The sequence below is a fragment of the Spermophilus citellus genome (assembly GCF_964194105.1).
Source record: "Spermophilus citellus genome assembly, chromosome: 4".
NCBI lineage: Eukaryota > Metazoa > Chordata > Mammalia > Rodentia > Sciuridae > Spermophilus > Spermophilus citellus.
This window is the reverse complement of record NC_138185.1, coordinates 160,860,360-160,880,618: the sequence shown is the minus strand read 5'-3', so window position 1 is coordinate 160,880,618 and position 20,259 is coordinate 160,860,360. Positions and strand designations below refer to the sequence as shown.

General features: G+C 34.4%; 1 protein-coding gene and 1 long non-coding RNA gene across 3 annotated transcripts in view; one reads left to right on the top strand and one right to left on the bottom strand.

Annotated features, from left to right (window-relative positions):
* The window catches only part of FUT8 (fucosyltransferase 8), a 349,337-nt gene that overhangs the window by 112,942 nt on the left and 216,136 nt on the right, over positions 1-20,259 (bottom strand). For both annotated transcript variants that reach the window (XM_081290194.1, XM_081290193.1), the window contains exons 4-5: positions 18,238-18,353; positions 17,958-18,120 (exon numbers count right to left, since the gene is read on the bottom strand). In XM_081290194.1, coding sequence (XP_081146320.1) covers positions 17,958-18,120; positions 18,238-18,353 — 279 coding nt within the window. The remainder of the gene's footprint in view (positions 1-17,957; positions 18,121-18,237; positions 18,354-20,259) is intronic.
* LOC308646794 overlaps positions 1-20,259 on the top strand; it is a 588,350-nt gene that overhangs the window by 515,385 nt on the left and 52,706 nt on the right. The window lies entirely within an intron of this gene.

Sequence of the window (20,259 nt, the reverse complement as noted above, 5' to 3'; positions counted from 1 at the left end):
GGAGACCATCCATGGAGACCATTATGCTAAGTAAAATAAGCCAATCTCCCAAAACCAAAGGCTGAATGTTCTCTCTGATATGAGGGTGCTAATACACAATAAGGGGGTAGAGAGAGAAGAATGGAAGTTCACTGGATTAGACAAAGGGGAATGAGGGAAGGGAGAAGAGATTGGAGTAGGAAAGACAGTAGAATGAATTAGACATAAATTTCTTATGTCCATATATGAATACATGACCAGTGTAACTCCATATCATGTACAACTACAAGAATGAGAAGTTATACCCCATGTATGTATAATATGTAAAAATACATTCTACTATCATGTATATCTAAAAAGAATAAAAAAACAAAAAAAATCATCTCAAAGAACTTAAGATCTCCCCCCCCCGTGTGTGTGTGTGTGTGTGTGTGTGTGTGTGTGTGTATGAGAGAGACAGACAGAGACAGAGAGAGAGAGAGAGAGAGAAATAAAACACAAACAAGATGTGAAGGTTCACAAAACTTAACTTTTTAAGAGTGGAAATATAAATTCTTGGACCTTTCAAAGTATCTGCGTTCCAAAGATATTGAAAAATTAAGTCACTGGGCCACAACATCTATGATTAGAAAATCTAACAAATTTATAAACTATTAACCTATCAATCTTTCCCTATAATCAGTTAGATAATGCTTGCTCCTTATCTGATTCAAAGTCCTCTTCTTTATTATATAATCCTTCATGATAGTTTTTTTGCACATCTGCAAATGACTAATTACTATGATTAGTTATAAGCATCATTCACCATTTGGGAGCACATCAAACCTTAGCCTTGGCAAAGTTGCCTTATAAATTACTGATAATGAGACAATTCAGACTAGGCAAGGGAAACAAAATCGCTGTTTCACCACACTGTTTTGCCAAAGGTTTCAGTCAACTTAGTAGAGACATAGTCATTGGCTCTGTGAGCCTTCCTGAAATTTAATAATTGCTAAAACTTAAAAGCAAAAAGAAGCAACTCTGATAACTATTTCATGAACTGGTATCTGGCAACATGAAGATGACAAAAGAAACAATTAAGTTAAATATGTCTCTGTGGTAACCTGAAAATATGATATGACAAAAACACATAGAGGTTAAGATACAAATCTAAACCCCCATAAATTCAAGCGCTGAATCTACAATGCTAAATAAATAATAAAATATTGACTGAAATAATCGTTGTGTAATACTTATTTTTCTAACTATTTCAAAGATGGAAGCTGAGGCCAATTCATTTCAAGGGTATCAAAATCAGTGGTAAATTTGACTGTTACTATGAAATATGTCCATATGCAATTACTAGAATAGAATCAATTAAAAATCTAGTGATACTAATTTTTGAGACCAGTATAGCAAATAATAATTAATATGCTACTCTGCCATTATTTCTTATATCATCAACTCCTTTAAATTCTTAAAAATCCTATTAAAGCTTTTAAAAGACAAGAAGTATTACTAATTACTATCAGTTGATTGCCCAACTGTGGTAGAAGGCAAAGATTGGCTCTATTAGTTATTAGCATCCAAATAATAGGTTAAACAGGTAAACAGAGTATTTTGCTAAAAATCTTAAGTGAACTTGAATCCTAGATCTAAACATACGATATTTGGTCCCCTGGTATTTAGAGTAATGAACAATGGGAGCCATATTCCAAAAAACAAAACAATGCCCTCATCATGGGGAATAAAGAAAAGACTTTACCCATAGCTTGTTTACCACTGATCCCTGGGTGAGAGGTCCACCAATTGTGAACTCAACTATGAACCCTGAAACAGTCCTGTAACTTGGCTTGTGGTCTAAGAGCAATTTTGTCTGGTCCTGCCCAGAGAAACTTCTATCCTGTGTCCCTGGATCAGCCCCGCAGATCTTGGTCCTACACCAAGCAGTTCCGCAATACAGCTATGTAACTCAGCACTAGTCCATTTCAGCTGGAGTCTGAGAGCAGTCTTACCCACCCAACAATTCATCATAAACTATAATTAAGTGTAACAGATTAAATTCTCCAAACAAAAGACCCAATTTGGTTAAACAGATAAGATTCAACACTGTGTTGCAAATAAGAAACTCACTTTTTAGCTTGTAAGACACACACAAGCTAAAAAAGAAGGAATGAAAAAAAAAAGGGGAAGTGAAGAGACGATAACCAAACAGGGATAAGGATGCCTATATTTACATCAGACAAAAAAGGTTTAGCCAAAATTTGTCACAAGAGACAAAGAAGGTCACTGCATAATAAAAAGGTTAAATTTACAAAAAGGATATAACAATTATAAATACATATACAGCCCAAATAGTAGCATGAAGCCAGATAAAGCAAATATTAACAGAATTAAAGGAAAAAATAGATAGCAATACAAAAATAGCAGGGTTTCAATATTCTATTTTCAATAATGCATACATCACCCAGACAGAAAAATCAATGAGGGAACAGTAGACTTGAATAACACTGAGGACCAAATGCACCTGACAAACTTATAGAATGTTTTAGCTAATAATAGCATAAAACAGATCCTTTCCAAATATACATGAAACATTCTCCAGGACAGATTATATGTTGTGCCACAGAATAAATCTTAACAAATTTAATAAGATTAAAATCACAACAGATATATTTTCTTTTTTTTTTCCAGGGATGGAGGTTGAATCCAGGGCCCCCCACATCCTAGTCAAGTGCACTACCAATGAGCTACACTCCCAGTCCCATATTAGGTTATCATTTCTAATCACAAAAACAAAGTAAATACTCTTGATTAATAGATAAAAGAAATAAAAGAAAAATAAAAATGTATCTTGAGACAAAAAATATGGAATTGTAACAAATAAAGCTCATGCAGCAAAAAGCAGCGCTAGGAGAGAATTTTGTAGTGATAAATGGGAAGGAAGGAAGGGAGGAAGGGAGGAAGGGAGGAAGGGAGGGAGGGAGGGAAGGAAGGGAGGAAGGGAGGAAGGGAGGGAGGGAGGGAAGGAGGGAAGGAGGGAGGGAAGGAAGGGCAAAACAGAAAAGATCTTGATCTAAATTAATCTCAAGGAACCAGAAAAAAAAAATAGACTAAGGCTAAAGATAGGAGGAGGAAGGAAACAATACTGAGTAGAAATAAATGAAATAGAGACTAGAAAAAGAACAGTAAAGAGTTGGTTGTCTGAAAAGGTTAACAAAATTGACAAATCTTTATCTAGATTATCCAAAGGAAAAAAAAAAAAAAAGAAAGGTTTCAAATAAAATGATAAGTGCAAGAGGAGACATTACGATGGATACCAAAGAAATAAGAAATACAAAGGATTATAAGACTACTATGAACAACTGTATGTCAATAACATAAGTAATGGATAAAAACTTAGGTATAAATCCTATATACCTACCAAGGCTGAATTATTTTTTTTAGTTCACATTTTATTTAGATTGAAATAAACTATACAAAGCTGATTTTCTTCACCAAATTTAATAGCAATATTTTCTGTATTAGTTCTAGATAAATCACAAAATATTTTTTGTAGATTTTCTGGGTTTTGCTCATAAATCAAGATGAGACAGCAGAAATATTCATGAAAAAAGAGAACAAATCATTTGACAGTATCCATGGGCTGATTTTGTCTTAACCATGAAGCAGACATGTTTAACATTTACCTGCTTTAGCTTATGAAAATGCAGGATCAACAAAGAAATGTAACAGCAACAACCAAATGTGGAACAACAGTGGCAAGCGCTTCCATCCAAACTTTAACCTGTTCTTTTAAGTTCATTTAATAAAGAAAACAATCTACACTGAATCCCTTGATTGGTGAGCTCACAAGCTACTCTCTCTGGTAATTCAATGTCCATTACACATTTATAAGAACATACTTAAAACTCTTATTAGTCAAAGGTCCATGGTATGTTCTTGGATAGGAAGAATTAATATTATCAAAATGACCATACTACCAAAAGCAGTATACAGATTTCATGCAATTCCAATTTTTTAAAACCCCAGCAACATTCCTCATAGAAATAGAAAAAAAAAAAAAAACAATCATGAAATTCATTTGGAAAAACAAGATACCCAGAATAGCCAAAGCAATGCTTAGCAAGAAAAGTGAAGCAGGAGGCATCATCACAATACCAGACCTTAAACTATCTACAGAGCTTCAGTTAACAAAAAAAGGTATGGAATTGGCACCAAAATAGATATGTAGATAAATGGTTCAGAATAGAAGACACAGAGAAAAACCCACATGAATAAAGTTATTGCATACTAGACAAAGGTGCCAAAAACATACATTGGCAAAAAGATAACCTCTTCAACAAATGATGCTGGGAAAACTGGAAATCCATATGCAGCAAAATGAAATTAAACCAGTATCTCTTACCATACACAAAACTCAACTCAAAGTGGATCAAGGACCTAGGAATTAGACTAGAGACCCCGCACCTAATAGAAGAAAAAGTAGGCCCAAATCTTCATCATGTCAGATTAGGTCCTGACTTCCTTAAAAAGACACCTAAAGCACAAAAATAAAATCAGGAATTAATAAATGGGATGGATTCAAACCAAAAAGATTTTTCTCAGCAAAAGAAACAATCAATAATGTGAAGAGAGAGCCCACATAGAGGGAGAACTTATTTACTATACGCACATCAGATGAAGCACTAATTTCTAGGATATATTAAGAACTCAAAAACCGTAACACCGAAAAAAAGATCAATAAATGGACTAAGGAACTGAACAGACACATCTCAGAAGAACATATATAATCTATCAACAAATACATGAAAAAAGGTTCAACTTCTCTAGTAATTAGAGAAATGCAAATCAAAACTACTCTAAAATTTCATCTCACTCCAGTCAGAATGGCAATTATCAAAAATACAAATAACAATAAGTGTTGGTGAGAATGCAGGGAAAAAGGTATACTCATACACTGCTGGTGGCATTGCAAATTGGTGTAACTACTATGGAAAGCAGTATGGAGATTCTTTAGAAATCTTTTTTGATCCAGCTATCCTATTCCTTATTCTATACCCAAAAGACTTAAAATCAGCATACTGTAGTGAGACAGCTACATTAATGTTCACCGTAGCTCAATTCATAATGTTCTCTTTGGTAAGTGGATACTGATCCATAATGGGGATGGGGATGAGGATGGGGATGAAGGAACTTTGATTAGGGAAAGGAGAGGTAGGGGAAGGGAGGGGACATGGGGACAGGAAAGATGGTGGAATGAGATGAATATCCTTATCCTAGGTACATGTATGACTGCACATATGTTTGTGACTCTACATCGTGTACAACTAGAGAAATGAAAAGTTATGCTCCATTTGCATATAATGAATTAAAATGCATTCTGCTGTCATGTATAACTAATTAAAACAACAACAAAAAAGTCCATGGTGTCATATAATATTTTATAAAATATAATCCTTACTCAAAATTTATTTCTGAAAAATATTCCTAACTCAGTACCTGACAATTGCACCCATCATGATAACAAATGTTATTTCTAAACTGACTTAACTAAAACAATTTGAGAGTTTCACAGAAGTGAACAAATAGGCGTTCAAAGCATGACAGTTCAAAGAGGGACCACTTAAATAGGCAGATTGTCAATGAATAATGTATTCAAAGGAAGGTCTATAGGCAAAGATATCCGGTGATTAAGTAACCTACATATACCTTATGGCTTTTCTTCAAATATCAAACATAAAAGAAAGTTCACTTTAAAAGACTGTTAGGTATTTTTAAGGGCTTCTGAATTATCTGTAGGGAACTCTAATTTAGTTGTACAGAGTTTGATATATGTCTACCATTAAATACAGATCATATTTTATATCAAAATTTATGTTAAGCAAAGCCAAGTTACTTGAACATTGGTTTGTCAAAATGTTCCTCAAGTATGCATTGAGATGCTTTTGTCCATTTTCATAGTGCTTATTCTCAATCTTCATCACTGGAAAAATGCATGGAACCTTCAGTAATGCATATACATAAGGAAAAAATCTGATGTCAGGCAGATGGGGGCTGTATAATGATGGGTGGAAACTTTATATCTTTCCCTCTGATTTCCATTTGATTCTCTAACAAAAAAAAAAAAAAAAACTAAGCTGAGAGCATGTCTGGATTGGGTAAGTCACTTCTGTACATGTTAATACCTCTGATGTATAGAATTTGAGTTTTTCCCTGACAGAGGGTACCAGAGATAAGCATGTAAGACCTCTGAGACACACCTGAGAATACACTTTTAAATTTCTGAATAATGTACTCCACTATTGGAACACAAAAAAATGTTTTTAATGGTAGTCCTGAGAGATTAGTTGAGATTCCAATTTACCTTGATACCTATGGAATCTCCCAGGGACTTTCCATTTGGAAATCAAGTTTGGTTGCTAAATTTGTGATTTCCTCAAAAGAAAATTCCTGATAAACTTCAACATTTCCCATTACTTCACTGAGTGAATGCAGCACTATAGTGAAGCTACTAAGAAGACATCAGAGATCGCCCCTGGAGGTTTTTCCCAAAGACACTTGTAAAAGATAAAGCATTTTTGAGAATACAATGAAATCAAAATCTGTCAGTGCACTAGAGGGTACAAATGCTCAGCCAGCTCTAGTTATTCCATCTAATAATATACCATCTAAACATAAAACAAGTGTTTGTAGGAAGTATACTAAAATTTCAAAAGTATCATGCCTGCCTTTCCACTGAGAACAGAAAATTTCCATCAGTTCTTTACCCATTTCTTCACCTTTCTAAAACAGAACAGAAATTTTACTGTCAAATGCTAAAAGCAGTTGAGGTGATCTGTAGAAAAAAGAACAAGTTTACTCAACTGTCCCTAGTACAACCAAATCCCCATCACAGACACTAATTTTATAGTCACATATTTAAGGCACAGGAAGATCAAAGTGTATATGCAGATAGCTTGGGGATATTTCTTTTTAAAGTCCAGAAACAACAACTTTCATTTTGGAAGAAAATTCAATATATACAATGAACATTCCATACAGTCCCCATTCCTCAGTTATGCTAGTGTGGAATTTCACAGTCAAAATATTTACATCAGCTGCATGAGGGAGGAAGCCCACAAAGTTCTATCTCAGGTTATAAGATTCATTAACAAATTTCATCAACATGAATAGGTGCTCTTCTCTTGCTATGTTCACTACATTGTTAGTGATAACAGAAAAGATGAGTTTCTTCCTTCACTGAGATTTTCTTTCTACATACAGCTCTCACAAATCTCTAGCATCTGTTTCTGCTATGTTTTGGAACAAAATAATGTTAATACTGTGGTCCCAAAGCACATTTTCAAGACTGTTGACTAGAATTTATTTGGCCTTCCCAAAAGGCTTGAAAATTATCAGGAGTAAGAGACCTTCTTAGATTTCATGAGACTAAGAATATCCAGATATATGATTTGTTTTTCCCTAAGAATTAAAATTTCCTCATAAAAATTGAAGGAAGACCCATAAAGTAAAGGGAAAGAGTAGGGAATAATATTGGCCAAATTATATTGTCATATCATGAGCAAGTGAAAATATTTATAATGAATCCCATCATTGTGTACAATTATAATTCAATAAAAATACAAGAAAAAAATCATGGCAGTGATGCTGGGAAATAAAGCCAGGCCTTCTTCTATTTTAAAAAAAATTTCAAATAAATTTGGGTGGGGAGTACAGGGGATTGAATTTACATGTATTCAACCACTGAGCCACATCCCCAGCCCTATTTTGTATTTTATTTAGAGACAGAGTCTCACTGAATTGCTTAGTGCTTTGTTTTTGCCAACGCTGGCTTTGAACTGACGATCCTCCTGCCTCCGCCTTCCAAGCCACTGGAATTAAAGGCGTGTGCCATTGTGCCTGGCCCAAATAAAAATTTAAGAGTTCTTTGTCTTCTTTCTCCCAAAGGGTTAAAGGTAGAATGTCTTCATCCTGCTTATCACTCCACTGCACTGGGGTTCTGAGTATTGCTCTTGTTTCTTTTATTCCTGTTCAGAGGTTTTATCTTTTTTTCTTCAATATTTTTGTCTATGGGGCCTCCTAGGTGAGGAAAACTTTTAAAAGAGAGATGTGGTAAAATGGAACAAAAGACAAAAAATACATATGTGTAGATTTCATTATCCTGTACTAGAAGGGCCAAAGAAGAGACACTTTTCATTCCCAGTTTCCTTGATATCCCCCCTATGTAAGGAGGAGGCATAAAGAAGTTGTCCTCAATTTCAGAGGGGCCCTTAATTTCAGTTCATTTCTTTTTTTGCAGGGATGGAGGGAGTAAGGGACTGGGGATTGAACCCACAGATGCTTAACCACTGAGCCATATACCTAGCCTTTTTAAATTTTGTTTGTATTTTATTTAGAAACAAGGTCTCACTGAGTTGCTTCGGGCCTCCCTAAGTTGCTGAAGCTGGCTTTGAACTCTTGATCTTCCTGCCTCAGCCTCCCAAGCCACTGGGATTACACTCATGTGCCACCATGTCTGGGTTTCAGTCCATTTCATTTAAATAAAAATTAATGCAAATCCTTCTCAAATTCTTCCATAAATTTGAAGAGGTAGAAATATTTCCAAATGATTTCTAAAAGGTCAGCATTCTACTTACAGCAAAGCCAACAAAGGATAAAATAAGAAAAACAGGACAATATCTCTCATGTATACGGATGCAAAAGTCCTCAGTGAAATACCAAGTAACCAAGTTCCATATAACATTAAAAGAATCACACATTATGCTCAAAGGGGACTTATCCCTAGGATGCAAAGATGGTTTAACATATGCAAATCAATAAATGTGAAATAATAACAAAAAGAGCATTTGAAAAAAATTCAACATCCTTTCATGACAGTACCTCAATAAGTTAGGTACTTCAAAGTAAAGGCGATATGTGACAAGCTCACAGCTAACATTATACTCAACAATAAAAGCCTAAAAGTTTTCTTCTGAGACCAGAAACAAAAGAAGGTGCTCACTCTCACCACTTGGATACAACATCTTAGGGGAAATCCTAGCCAGAGAAATTAGGGAAGAAATAAATAGTGAGCCTACATCAAACAAACAAAAAAGCTACTGTTGTATAGCAAAGCAAACAATCAACAAAATGAAAACACCTACAGAATGGGAGAAGATATCTGCAAACTATATATCTTATAGGGGTTAAAATCTTCTTCCCTTCTAATGTAGATACGTTTTATTACTTTTTCTTGTGTAATTGTAGTTTTCAGTGGTAAGATAAAAAGTTCTTGGGATATAATACACTGCTTGATGACTGTAGTTAATACAAATATATTGTTTACTTGAAATGTACTAAGAGAGCACACCTTAAATGTCATCACACAACCAATGGTAACTGTGCAGTAAAGCACATAATGATGGTTAATCCTCACACAATGAGTATGTATACAAAACCATCTTATTGTATAAACCAGAAATTTACCTTTTCCTTTTTTTTTTTTTTTTTTTTTTTTGCGGTGCTGGGCATCAAACTAGGCCTTACACAATCTAAGATCTAGGCAAGTTTTCTACCACTAAAGTATATCTTCAGTCATTTTTCACTTTCTAGTTATATTTTAGATAAGATGGAAAAATAAAAACAGTCCAAAGAAAGAAATCTCTTCTAAAGAAAACAAAACCCAAGGGGGGGTCCAAGATGGCAGAATAGAGGAAGACCTGTTTCTGGCTGTTCTGTGACATGAAACCAAGAAAGCAGACAGGCAGCTTCTCCACAAGTTCTCACCTAGACGAAATGAAACATCTCAGAGAGTGTGAGAGGATTCCTGTACGCGGATTGTTACAGAAATCACCAGCAGTGCAACCACGCATGCAGAAATCAGAGCCTCTGTGTTCGAGTGGAACTCTGGACTCCAGACCCAAAGCCCGAAGTTTTAGCTCACACAGGGCTCTCAAGCAGATTAGCAAAATCACCTATCTGCACCTCTGCAGAACTCCAGACTGCTCTCTGCTCGAATGCAGGTCACTTAGGTGCTACCCATCCACAGCATAAGGCCATCACCCAGCTCCCCAACCTCACCAGACACCCTGGTACTGGAAGCAGTCCGACTCCATCTTGGAAAACCTCTCTCGACATTTTGGTGGGTGTGGCTATCAAATCAGACCTCCATTTGAGCAGCATATCATCCTACATCCGACCCCCAGTTCATTGCCCACCACCAGAAACTGTAAACCTTTTTATGAAACTACTGATTATATTGTAAATAATAACTGAATCCAACATTTCTGGACATTGAGACTAAACTATAAATGTCTTAATAACAAAAATTTGTCCATAGGTGATGTATTGTTGATATTGGGATCTGTTAACATTGTCCTTCCCCACAAAGGAGGGATCTTGGAACCCTACAAGAGCACTACAAATCTATAGGGTAAAAATAATAACACACCAGACACACAGAGGTAGAAAGGAAGACACATGAGCAACATGAAAAGACAAGGGAAAAAAGTACCAAAAACAAATCAAGACAACACATCATTAGAAGCATTGGCAGCTAAGAAAAAATGACAGAGAAAGATTTCAGGATATACATGGTTAAAATGTTCTGTGATCTCAAGGAAGATATATGAGAACAAATATAGGCAGTGAAAGATCACTTCGACAATGAGCTACATAAACAAATTGAAGAAGCAAAAGATCAACTCACCAGGGAAGCAGAGGTACTAAATAATAATAATAATAAAAAAAAAAACAGAAATCCTTGAAATGAAAGAAAGAATAAACCAAATTAAAAACTCGAATGAAAGCATCACCAACATAGTAGACCGCTTAGACGATAGGACATCAGACAATGAAGATAAAGTATTTGATCTTAAAAAGAACATTGACTTCATAGTGAAAATGATAAGAAACCATGAGCAGAACATCCAAGAAATATGGGATAGCATAAAAAGACCAAATTTAAGACTTACTGGGATAGAGGAAGGCACGCACAGAGGTCCAAACCAATATGAAATAATATCAGATATGAAATAATATCAGAAAACTTTCCAAGCAAGAAGAATTAATTAGAAATCCAAATTCAAGAAGCCTACAGGATGCCAAATGTACAAAATCACAACAGATCTACACCAAGGCACTTTATAATGAAAAGCCCAACATACAGAATAAGGAGAGAATTTTAAAAGTCACAAGAGAAAGAAATCAGATTACATAAAAGGGAAAACCAATTAGGATAACAGTGGATTTTTCAAAACAGATCCTGAAAGCGTGAAGATTCTGGAACAACATAATGGGTGCCAACCAAGAATCTTGTATCCAGCAAAATTAAGCTTTAGATTTAAAGATGAAACAAAAACCTTCCACGATAAACAAAAGTTAAAAGAAAACCGGAATTACAAAATAGCCTTGGCAAAATATTTCATGAAGAGGAAATGAAAAACAACAATGAACATCAGCAGAGGGAGGTAGAACATTAAAGGAAAAACTAATTAAAGAGGAAAACCAACTCAAATAACAAAAATAAACAAATATGGCTGGAAATACAAACCATGTCTCAATAGTAACCCTAAATGGCTTAAACTCACCAATCAAAAGACATAGGCTAGCAGATTGGATTAAAAAAGAAGACCCAACAATATGCTGCCTCCAGGAGACTCATCTTATAGGAAAAGACATATACAGACTGAAGGTGAAAGGTTGGGAAAAATCATACCACTCACTTGAACTGCGGAAGCAAGCAGGGGTGTTTCCATACGTATATCAAATAAAGTAGACTTCAAGCCAAAGTTAATCAAAAGGGAAAAAGATGGAAATTACATATTGCTCAAGGGAGCCATAACCAACAACACATAACAATCATAAATATATATGCACCAAACAATGGAGCAGCTATGTTCATCAAACAAACTCTTCTCAAGTTCAAGAGTTAAATTGACAACAACACAATAATCTTGGGTGACTTTAACATACTTCTCTCACCACTGGACAGATCTTCCAAACAAAAGTTGAATAAAGAAACTAAAGAACTCAATAACACCATCAATAACTTAGACTTAACTGACATATAAATATTTCAACCTGCTCAAGCAGATACACTTTCTTCTCAGCAGCACATGGATCATTCTCTAAAACAGACCATATACTATGCCACAAAGCAACTCTTAGCAAATACAAAAAAGTAGAGATACTACCATGCATTTTATCAGATCATAATGGAATGAAATTGGAAATGAATGACAAAAAATAAAAACTTCTCCATCACCTGGAGATTAAACAATATGCTACTGTGACAATGGGTCACAGAAGACATCAAGGAGGAGATTAAAAAATTCTTAGAGGTAAATGAGAACATAGATACAACATATTGAAATCTCTGGAACATTATGAAAGCAGTACTAAGAGGAAAATTCACTGCATGGAATTCATTCCTTAAAAGAAGAAAAAGTCAACAAATAAATGATCTCACTACATCTCAAAGCCCTAGAGGGAAGAAAAAAAAAAAAAAAAAGAACAAATCAGCAAAGTAGTAGAAGGCGAGAAATAATTAAAACTAGAGTGGAAATCAATGAAATCGAAACAAAAGAAACAATTGAAAAAATTGGCAAAACAAGAAGTTGGTTTTTTGAAAAAGTAAATAAAATTGACAGACCCTTAGCCACACTAACTAAGAGAAGGAGAGAGAGAACTCAAATTACTAGCATACATGATGAAAAAGGTAATATCACAACGACACTACAGAAATACAGAGGATAATTAGAAATTATTTTGAAAACTTATTCTCCAATAAAATAGAAGACATTGAAGGCATCGACAAATTTTTTAAGTCATACGATTTGCCCAGATTGAGTCAGGAAGATATACACAATTTAAATAGACCAATATCAAGTGAGGAATTAGAAGATGCCATCAGAAGCTTATCAACCAAATAAAGCCAAGTTCTACAAGCCCTCTAAAAAAGAACTAATACTACTACTCTTCAATTTATTTCAGGAAATATAAAAAGAGGCAGTAATTCCAAACTCATTCTAATGAGGCCAATAGCATCCTGATCCCCAAACCAGGCAAAGATATCTCAAAGAAAGAAAACTTCAGACCAATATCTCTGATGAACATAGATGTAAAAATTCTCAATAAAATTCTGGCAAATCAAATACAAAACCATATCAAAAAGATTGTGCACCATGATCAAGTGGAATTCATCCCAGGGATGCAAGATTGGTTCAACATATGGAAATCAATAAATGTAATTCATCACATCAAAAGACTTAAAGATAAGAATCATATGATCATCTCAATAGATGCAGAAAAAACATTTGACAAAATACAGCACCACTTTATGGTCAAACACTAGAAAAACTAGGGATAACAGGAACGTATCTCAACATTGTAAAGGCTATCTATGCTAAGCCTCAGGCCAACATCAATCTAAATGGAGAAAAATTGAAGGCATTTCCTCTAAAAACTGGAACAAGAGAGGGATGCCCTCCTTTCACTACTTCTATTCAATATAGTTCTTGAAACACTGGCCAGAGCAATTAGATGGATGAAAGAAATTAAAGGGATACACATAGGAAAAGAAGAACTTAAATTAGCACTATTTGCTGACAATATGATTCTATACCTAGAAGACCCAAAAAATTCTACCAGAAAACATCTAGAACTAATAAATAAATTCAGCAAAGTAGCAGGACATACAATCAACCCCCATAAATCAAAGGCATTTCTGTATATCAAGGACAAATCCTCTGAGAAGGAAATGAGGAAAACTACCCCATTCACAATAACCTCAAAAAAAAAAAAAAAAAGATACTTGGGAATCAACTTAATGAAAGAGGTAACAATGAAAACTACAGAACCCTAAAGAGAGAAATCAAAGAAGACCTTAGAAGATGGAAAGATCTACCTTGCTCTTGGATAGGCAGAATTAATATTATCAGAATAATAATTAATGTTATCAGAATGACCATACTACCAAAAGTACTATATAGATTTAATGCAATTCTGATCAAAATCCCAATGGCATTCCTCATAGAATTAGAAGAAGCAATCATGAAATTCATCTGGAAAAATAAGAGACCCAGAATAACTAAAACAATCCTTAGCAGGAGGAGTGAAGCAGATGGCATCACTATATCAGATCTTAAATATACTATAGAGTAATAGTAACAAAAACAGCATGGTATTGGCACCAAAATAGACTGGTAGACCAATGGTACAGAATAGAGGACACAGAGACTAACCCACAAAATTATAATTATCTTATATTAGACAAAGGTACCAAAAACATGCACTGGAGAAAAGATAGCATCTTCAACAAATGTTGCTGGGAAAACTGGAAATCCATATGCAACAAAATGAAATTAAACTCACCACGCACAAAACTGAACTCAAAATGGATCAAGGAACTAGGAATTAAACCAGAGACTCTGCGTCTAATAGAAGAAAAAGTAGGCCCTAATCTTCATCATGTGAGATTAGGCTCCAACTTCCTTAATAAGACTCTTATAGGGCAAGAATTAGAACCAAGAATCAATAAATGGGATGGACTTAAACTAAGAAACAATCTGTGAGGTGAACAGAGAGCCTACATCCTAGGAGCAAATATTTACCCCTCACACATCAGACAGAACTAATCTCTAGGGTATATAAAGAACACAAAAAGCTAACCCAATCAACAAATGGGCTAAGGACCTGAACAGACACTTCTCAGAAGAGGATATACAATCAATCAACAAATATATGAAAAAAATGTTCATCATCTCTAGCAATCAGAGAAATGCAGATTAAAACTACTCTAAGATATCATCTCACTCCAGTCAGAGTGGCAGCTATTATGAAGACAACAATAAGTGTTCCTGAGGATGTGGGGGAAAAGGTACACTCATACATTGCTGGTGGGACTGCAAATTGCTGCATCCAATTTGGAAAGCAGTATGGAGATTCCTTGGAAATCTGGGAATAGAACCACCATTTGACCCTGCTATCCCTCTCCTTGGACTATACCCAAGGACTTAAAAACAGCATACTACAGGGACACAGCCACATCAATGTTTATAGCAGCACAATTCACAACAGCTAAACTGTAGAGCCAACCTAGATGCCCTTCAGTGGATGAATGGATAAAAAAAAAATGTGGCATATATACACAATACTCAGCATTAAAAGAGAATAAAATCATGGCATTTGCAGGTAAATGGATGGCGTGGGAGAAGATAATGCTAAGTGAAGTTAGCCAATCCCAAAAAAACAAATGCCAAATGTTTTCTCTGATATAAGAAGGATGACTCATAGTGGGGTAGGGAGGGGGAGCATGGGAGGATTAGATTAATTCTAGATAGGGAAGAGGGGTAGGATGGAAAGGGAGGGGGCAGGGGATTAGGAAGGGTGGTGGAATGTGATGGACATCAGTATCCAAAGTACATGTATGAAGACTCGATTTGGGTGTCAACATACTTTATATACAGAGATATGAAAAAATGTGGTATATATGTGTAATAAAAATTGTAATGTAAAAAAAGTACATGTGTAAAGGCAAAAAAAAAAAAAAATCAAAACCCATATTTTCCCCTATCAGTGAAGTCTCTGTGTGTGCTTCTTAGAGAAATCTAAATAAGAAAAATAATAGACTTAACTTCTGACTTTTCAGAAAATAAAAATTTTTGTCCAGAGACACCTTATAAACTATAATTTGGGCAAGTGTAAAAATAAAGTGGGTAGGGCTGATATTGTGGCTCAGTGTTAAAGCGCTTGCCTAGCATGTGTGAGGCATTGAGTTCAATCCCTAGCACCACATAAAAAATACTAAATAAAGGTATTATGTTCATTTACAGCTAAAAAAATAAAATAAAAAAATGAAGTGGGTAAAAAATGTACTATAACTAATGTAAGATGTAAGTAAAAGGGGAAACTGAATGTGGGCTACATGGGCACTATTTTCTCAAATTTCTGTAAATACAACACTGTTCTAAAAATAAAAAAAAGTCTACTAATAAAACATGAATAAATAAACATGAGCATTTTTGTGTTACTGAAAATCACCAGAGGGAAACATAAGTGTATTTTAATTTTAATTCTTCTATTTAAGGATCTTAAAAATAGCTACTGTGAAGGTATTTTCATATTTCACATTTGGTATATATTACAAACACTTTCTATTTGTACATTTATAACTTTAAAGGTTATTTCTCTAATATTTGGTTGTGTTGTTCATTTCTGAAGTTAAATTACTACTCTGTGAAGTTGTGTCTCAGATGCATTATAATTTCTGCTTAAGATGGCAAAAGAAACTAATTAGGGCACCTGTACTTTCCATATTGTCTTCATTGAAATTCTATTTAACATATACTAAATGTCAGTGTCAGGAATTCTAATACATTTGTAGCAGAATTACCTAACAAAAAAATATAACATTGGTTTACATTAATTTTTTCATGGGCCCATTTATTATATTCACTTTTCATTTGTACAAAATCATGAAGTACATGTACAAATTATATTTATAAAATGGGGTTTAAAAATTATTTTAATTTTAAAGAGACCTGAAAATCAAATTCAAGTAATTTAATTAAGTCATTTAAACATTCCATCAGTAGCCAATATTAAAAATTTCCTGTTATATACACAGTCTACCCATATCAAATCTTCAAATCTGTATTTTCCTACAAAACTTCAGCAAACCACATAATCACCAACCCCAATTTATCAGGCACTTGGTGTCTAGTATCTGCTATAGGATAGAGATATATTAAGAATTAGTCAATATTTGGTCTAATGGTCTAAATATGGCATGACGACAAGCTGGGCTAAAAATTTCACAGGGACTGCATAGTGTGGGGCCTCATAATTCAATGACCCTTGAAATCCATGTTATCGTATTTCTAAAGAATCATTAATGCTAAAATGATTCCAATAAGCTGACAGATTTTATTTGTACTTTCACTTAAATAGAAATTTTTCAAAATCATCATACTGTTGATGATGTTAATATATATGAATCCTTTGTTTGTACAGGGTAATCCTTTTCCTCTTCTCAGTGGTACGCTGTACTAATATACCAATTTTTCTTTTATTGTTCATTAATGAGACAGTAATTGCCATCAGAATCCTACTGAGAACATAGGCTTTTCAATATGAGGCGCCAAAGGATAGTTTTTGTTGTATTTGTAATGATTTTCAGATACATTTTGCTCTGCATGAAATACTACCACCAAAATATTTCTTTTTTTGAAAGATTATAGGTATTCTGAACGTGAATATGTACATGGAAGTGTTCCTCTGGTAAGCAAATTCCCATGGAAAACAAAAGATATATTGCACATTATTTAGAAATGCATAAATAGTAGAAACAAACGTTAAGTGGGCAGATCTCAGTTTCTCTTTTTACTAACGACATGGAAGAGCAACTAACAGAATACTCCTTTTTATCCAAATCCTCTAAACCTACGAAAGGGACTATTTTTAGAGTTCAGTGTCTGAATGAGAAGCATAACTGTAGTCTTAGTATGAGCTGCAATGTACTACAGTGTAAAAATACACAGTCAGCTTCAAATATTGATGATACATGAAGGACATTTATAGAAAGATTTTATTGTATTGTTGGTTGATACCACTACCTTCAGAGTTTTTATGGTATAAAGATTTCCAGAGCTGGGTGCAGTGGCGCACATCTGTAATCCTAACAGTTCAGGAGGCTGAGGCAGGAGGTTCGTGAGTTCAAAGCCAGCCTCAGCAACAGTGAGGCACTAAGCAACTCAGTGAGATCCTATCTCTAAAATACTAAAAAGGGCTGGGGATGTGGCTCAGTGGTTGAATACCCCTGAGTCCAATCCCTGGTAGCCAAAAAGAAAAAAAAAATATTTCTAGAAATACATTTTAAATAATATTTTCTGTCCTTTAAGACCTCACATACTCTACTCCTCTACCATTTAAGAGAGAAATTAACAAAAACTGCAGTCTCTTATTCTTAGACTACACTCTGCACTGTAGCCATATCATACGTATAGCGAGAAAAGTACCTTTCATGATGTCCTAAATCGGAAAGAAATTCATCTGCATGTCTTTGGAGTTCATTTCCTTCTAAATTTTTTAATTTCTTTAATTCACTCTGTAGAAAAAACCAGAGTTCTTTAGCTCCATTTTCAATTCTCCTTCTTAGTATTTCATGATCTTTTCCTAGACCTGCAGTCAAAGAATAAGAGGAATATCAGAATTTCCAAGATTTTGATAAAATTTTGATATTTTCAATTATTTGTACTAAAGCCAATGTACTGAGTGAGGGAATCACTTATTACTTACCATTTCTGGTCTGTTTCTTATAATTTTCAATCTGTTCTTTGGCTTTAACAAGCTGCTCTTCTAAAATATGTACCCTTCCTGTGGCTGGTCCCTGATCAATGGGGCCTTCTGGTATCCTATAGTTCAGGAAAGAAAATGTAAACATTTAGCTTTTAAATTATGTAACAAAATACATGTTAAAACATGTTTACTGGTAACTCTGCAAGTCTTTAAACATACCACAAAAAGGTACCAAATGAAAATTTCTCTTTAAAGGTGTACAATTAACCACAAAAGTGGCATGATAATGAGGAAAACCAGAAAATAATAATCTAGCTCATAGATCTGTGATCTTGGAGGAGTTAAGAAACTGCAGAGATATTTTGGAAAGACTTTCATACTATTATTTAGAGTGCCATCATCAGTGGCTAAGTGGTTAATAACAAAGGAGAGTGAAGTAAAGGCTTTAAGAGAATAAGGAAGCATATATCTGAATTTTGTGTCTATGGTCATATTCAAATATCAAATGCAAAGTAATTCTAAATAATCTGTGTATCAGGCCATGTACATATATATTTCAATTCATGAATTCAAGATTTAGATTACAAAACATTGGGGTTTTTTAAAATTTTTTTTAATTTTTTTGGTTGTAGATGAACACAATATCTTTATTTTTATTTAATTATTTTATGTGATACTGAGGATTGAACCCAGGGCCTCAGGCATGTGAGGCAAGCACTGTTCTATTCTTGTCTTTCACTTTCAACTACAGCCCCAAAACATTGGTTTTATAAGGAAGTGAAAGACAAGGATAGAAGATGAAATATATTAGGAAAAACTAAAGTTTAATGTCCTATTGTTGCTTCCATCTACAACAAAAAATACTGGTCAATAATATAAAATGTTGGAACATGGTAGAACAACTACAAGATCTTTTATCAACCTATCTCCACTTTTTTTTTTTTAAACAAAGCATGCCTATTTCTAACATGTTTTGCTTTTTATCTTTTGGCAAGATTTTATACTCCATTTTGGCATAAATAAGCAAGTAAAAACAATGGTCTCCAAAAGATATCTGTAGCTTAATCTCTAAAACCTGTGAATGTTATCTTACATGGAATAAGAAACTTTGAATACATGACTAAGGATCCTGAGTCAGAAGACTGCCCCATTGGGGCCACAAAGTAATGGCAAGTGTCCATATATGAATGAAGTACAGAAAAATTTTACTACAAAATAGAAAAAGATCATGTGACTGCTAGCTTTGAAGATAGAGAAAGGACCATGAGCAAAGAATACAATGAAAGGCAGGTGCCATGCACCCCTGTAATCCCAGCAACTTGGGAGGCTGAGGCAGGAGGGTCACAAGTTTACCTCACCAATTTAGGGAGAAACTGTCTCAAAATAAAAAGGGCCGGGGATGCAGCTCAGTAGTAGAGTGCCTCTAGGTTGAATTCCCAGAGACATAGACACACAGAAATTTAAAGAATGCATTCTTAGAAGCTAGAAAAGGTAAGGAAACATTCTTTCCTATAGCTTCCCTAGGAAATGCAGTCCTCTTGACACCTTCACACTCAGTGAAACTCATTTCAGATGTCTAGCTTCCAAAACTGTTTAGAGAATAAATTTCTGTTGTTTAAGCTATTGAAAAAAATACAGCCGATTTTTAACTCAATGACTAATTAAATGAGTAAATGTCTATAAAAAGTACCCATAGTTTCTAGCAATAGATTTCATGAAGGCTACTGTTATGATGGGTTATAATATCAAAAAAATCTGGGACTCTTACCATCAAAATTTGTTTAAGGGAACTTGATTTTTAAATTTAGTCAGCAGAACTTAAATGCAGATGTCAGTCCTTTGATGTGAAGAATATGATGATTTTCTTAGAGCTTTTCTAACATTTAAGTATCATGGGAGCCAAATTAACTTTTAATTACCTATGCTACTTCAGAATACATGTTTAGTAAAGAGGCTATTGTTATAGTTATACCAGAGAATGATAATTACCTGTGAAATTGTATGTATTAACTCTGAACAGGG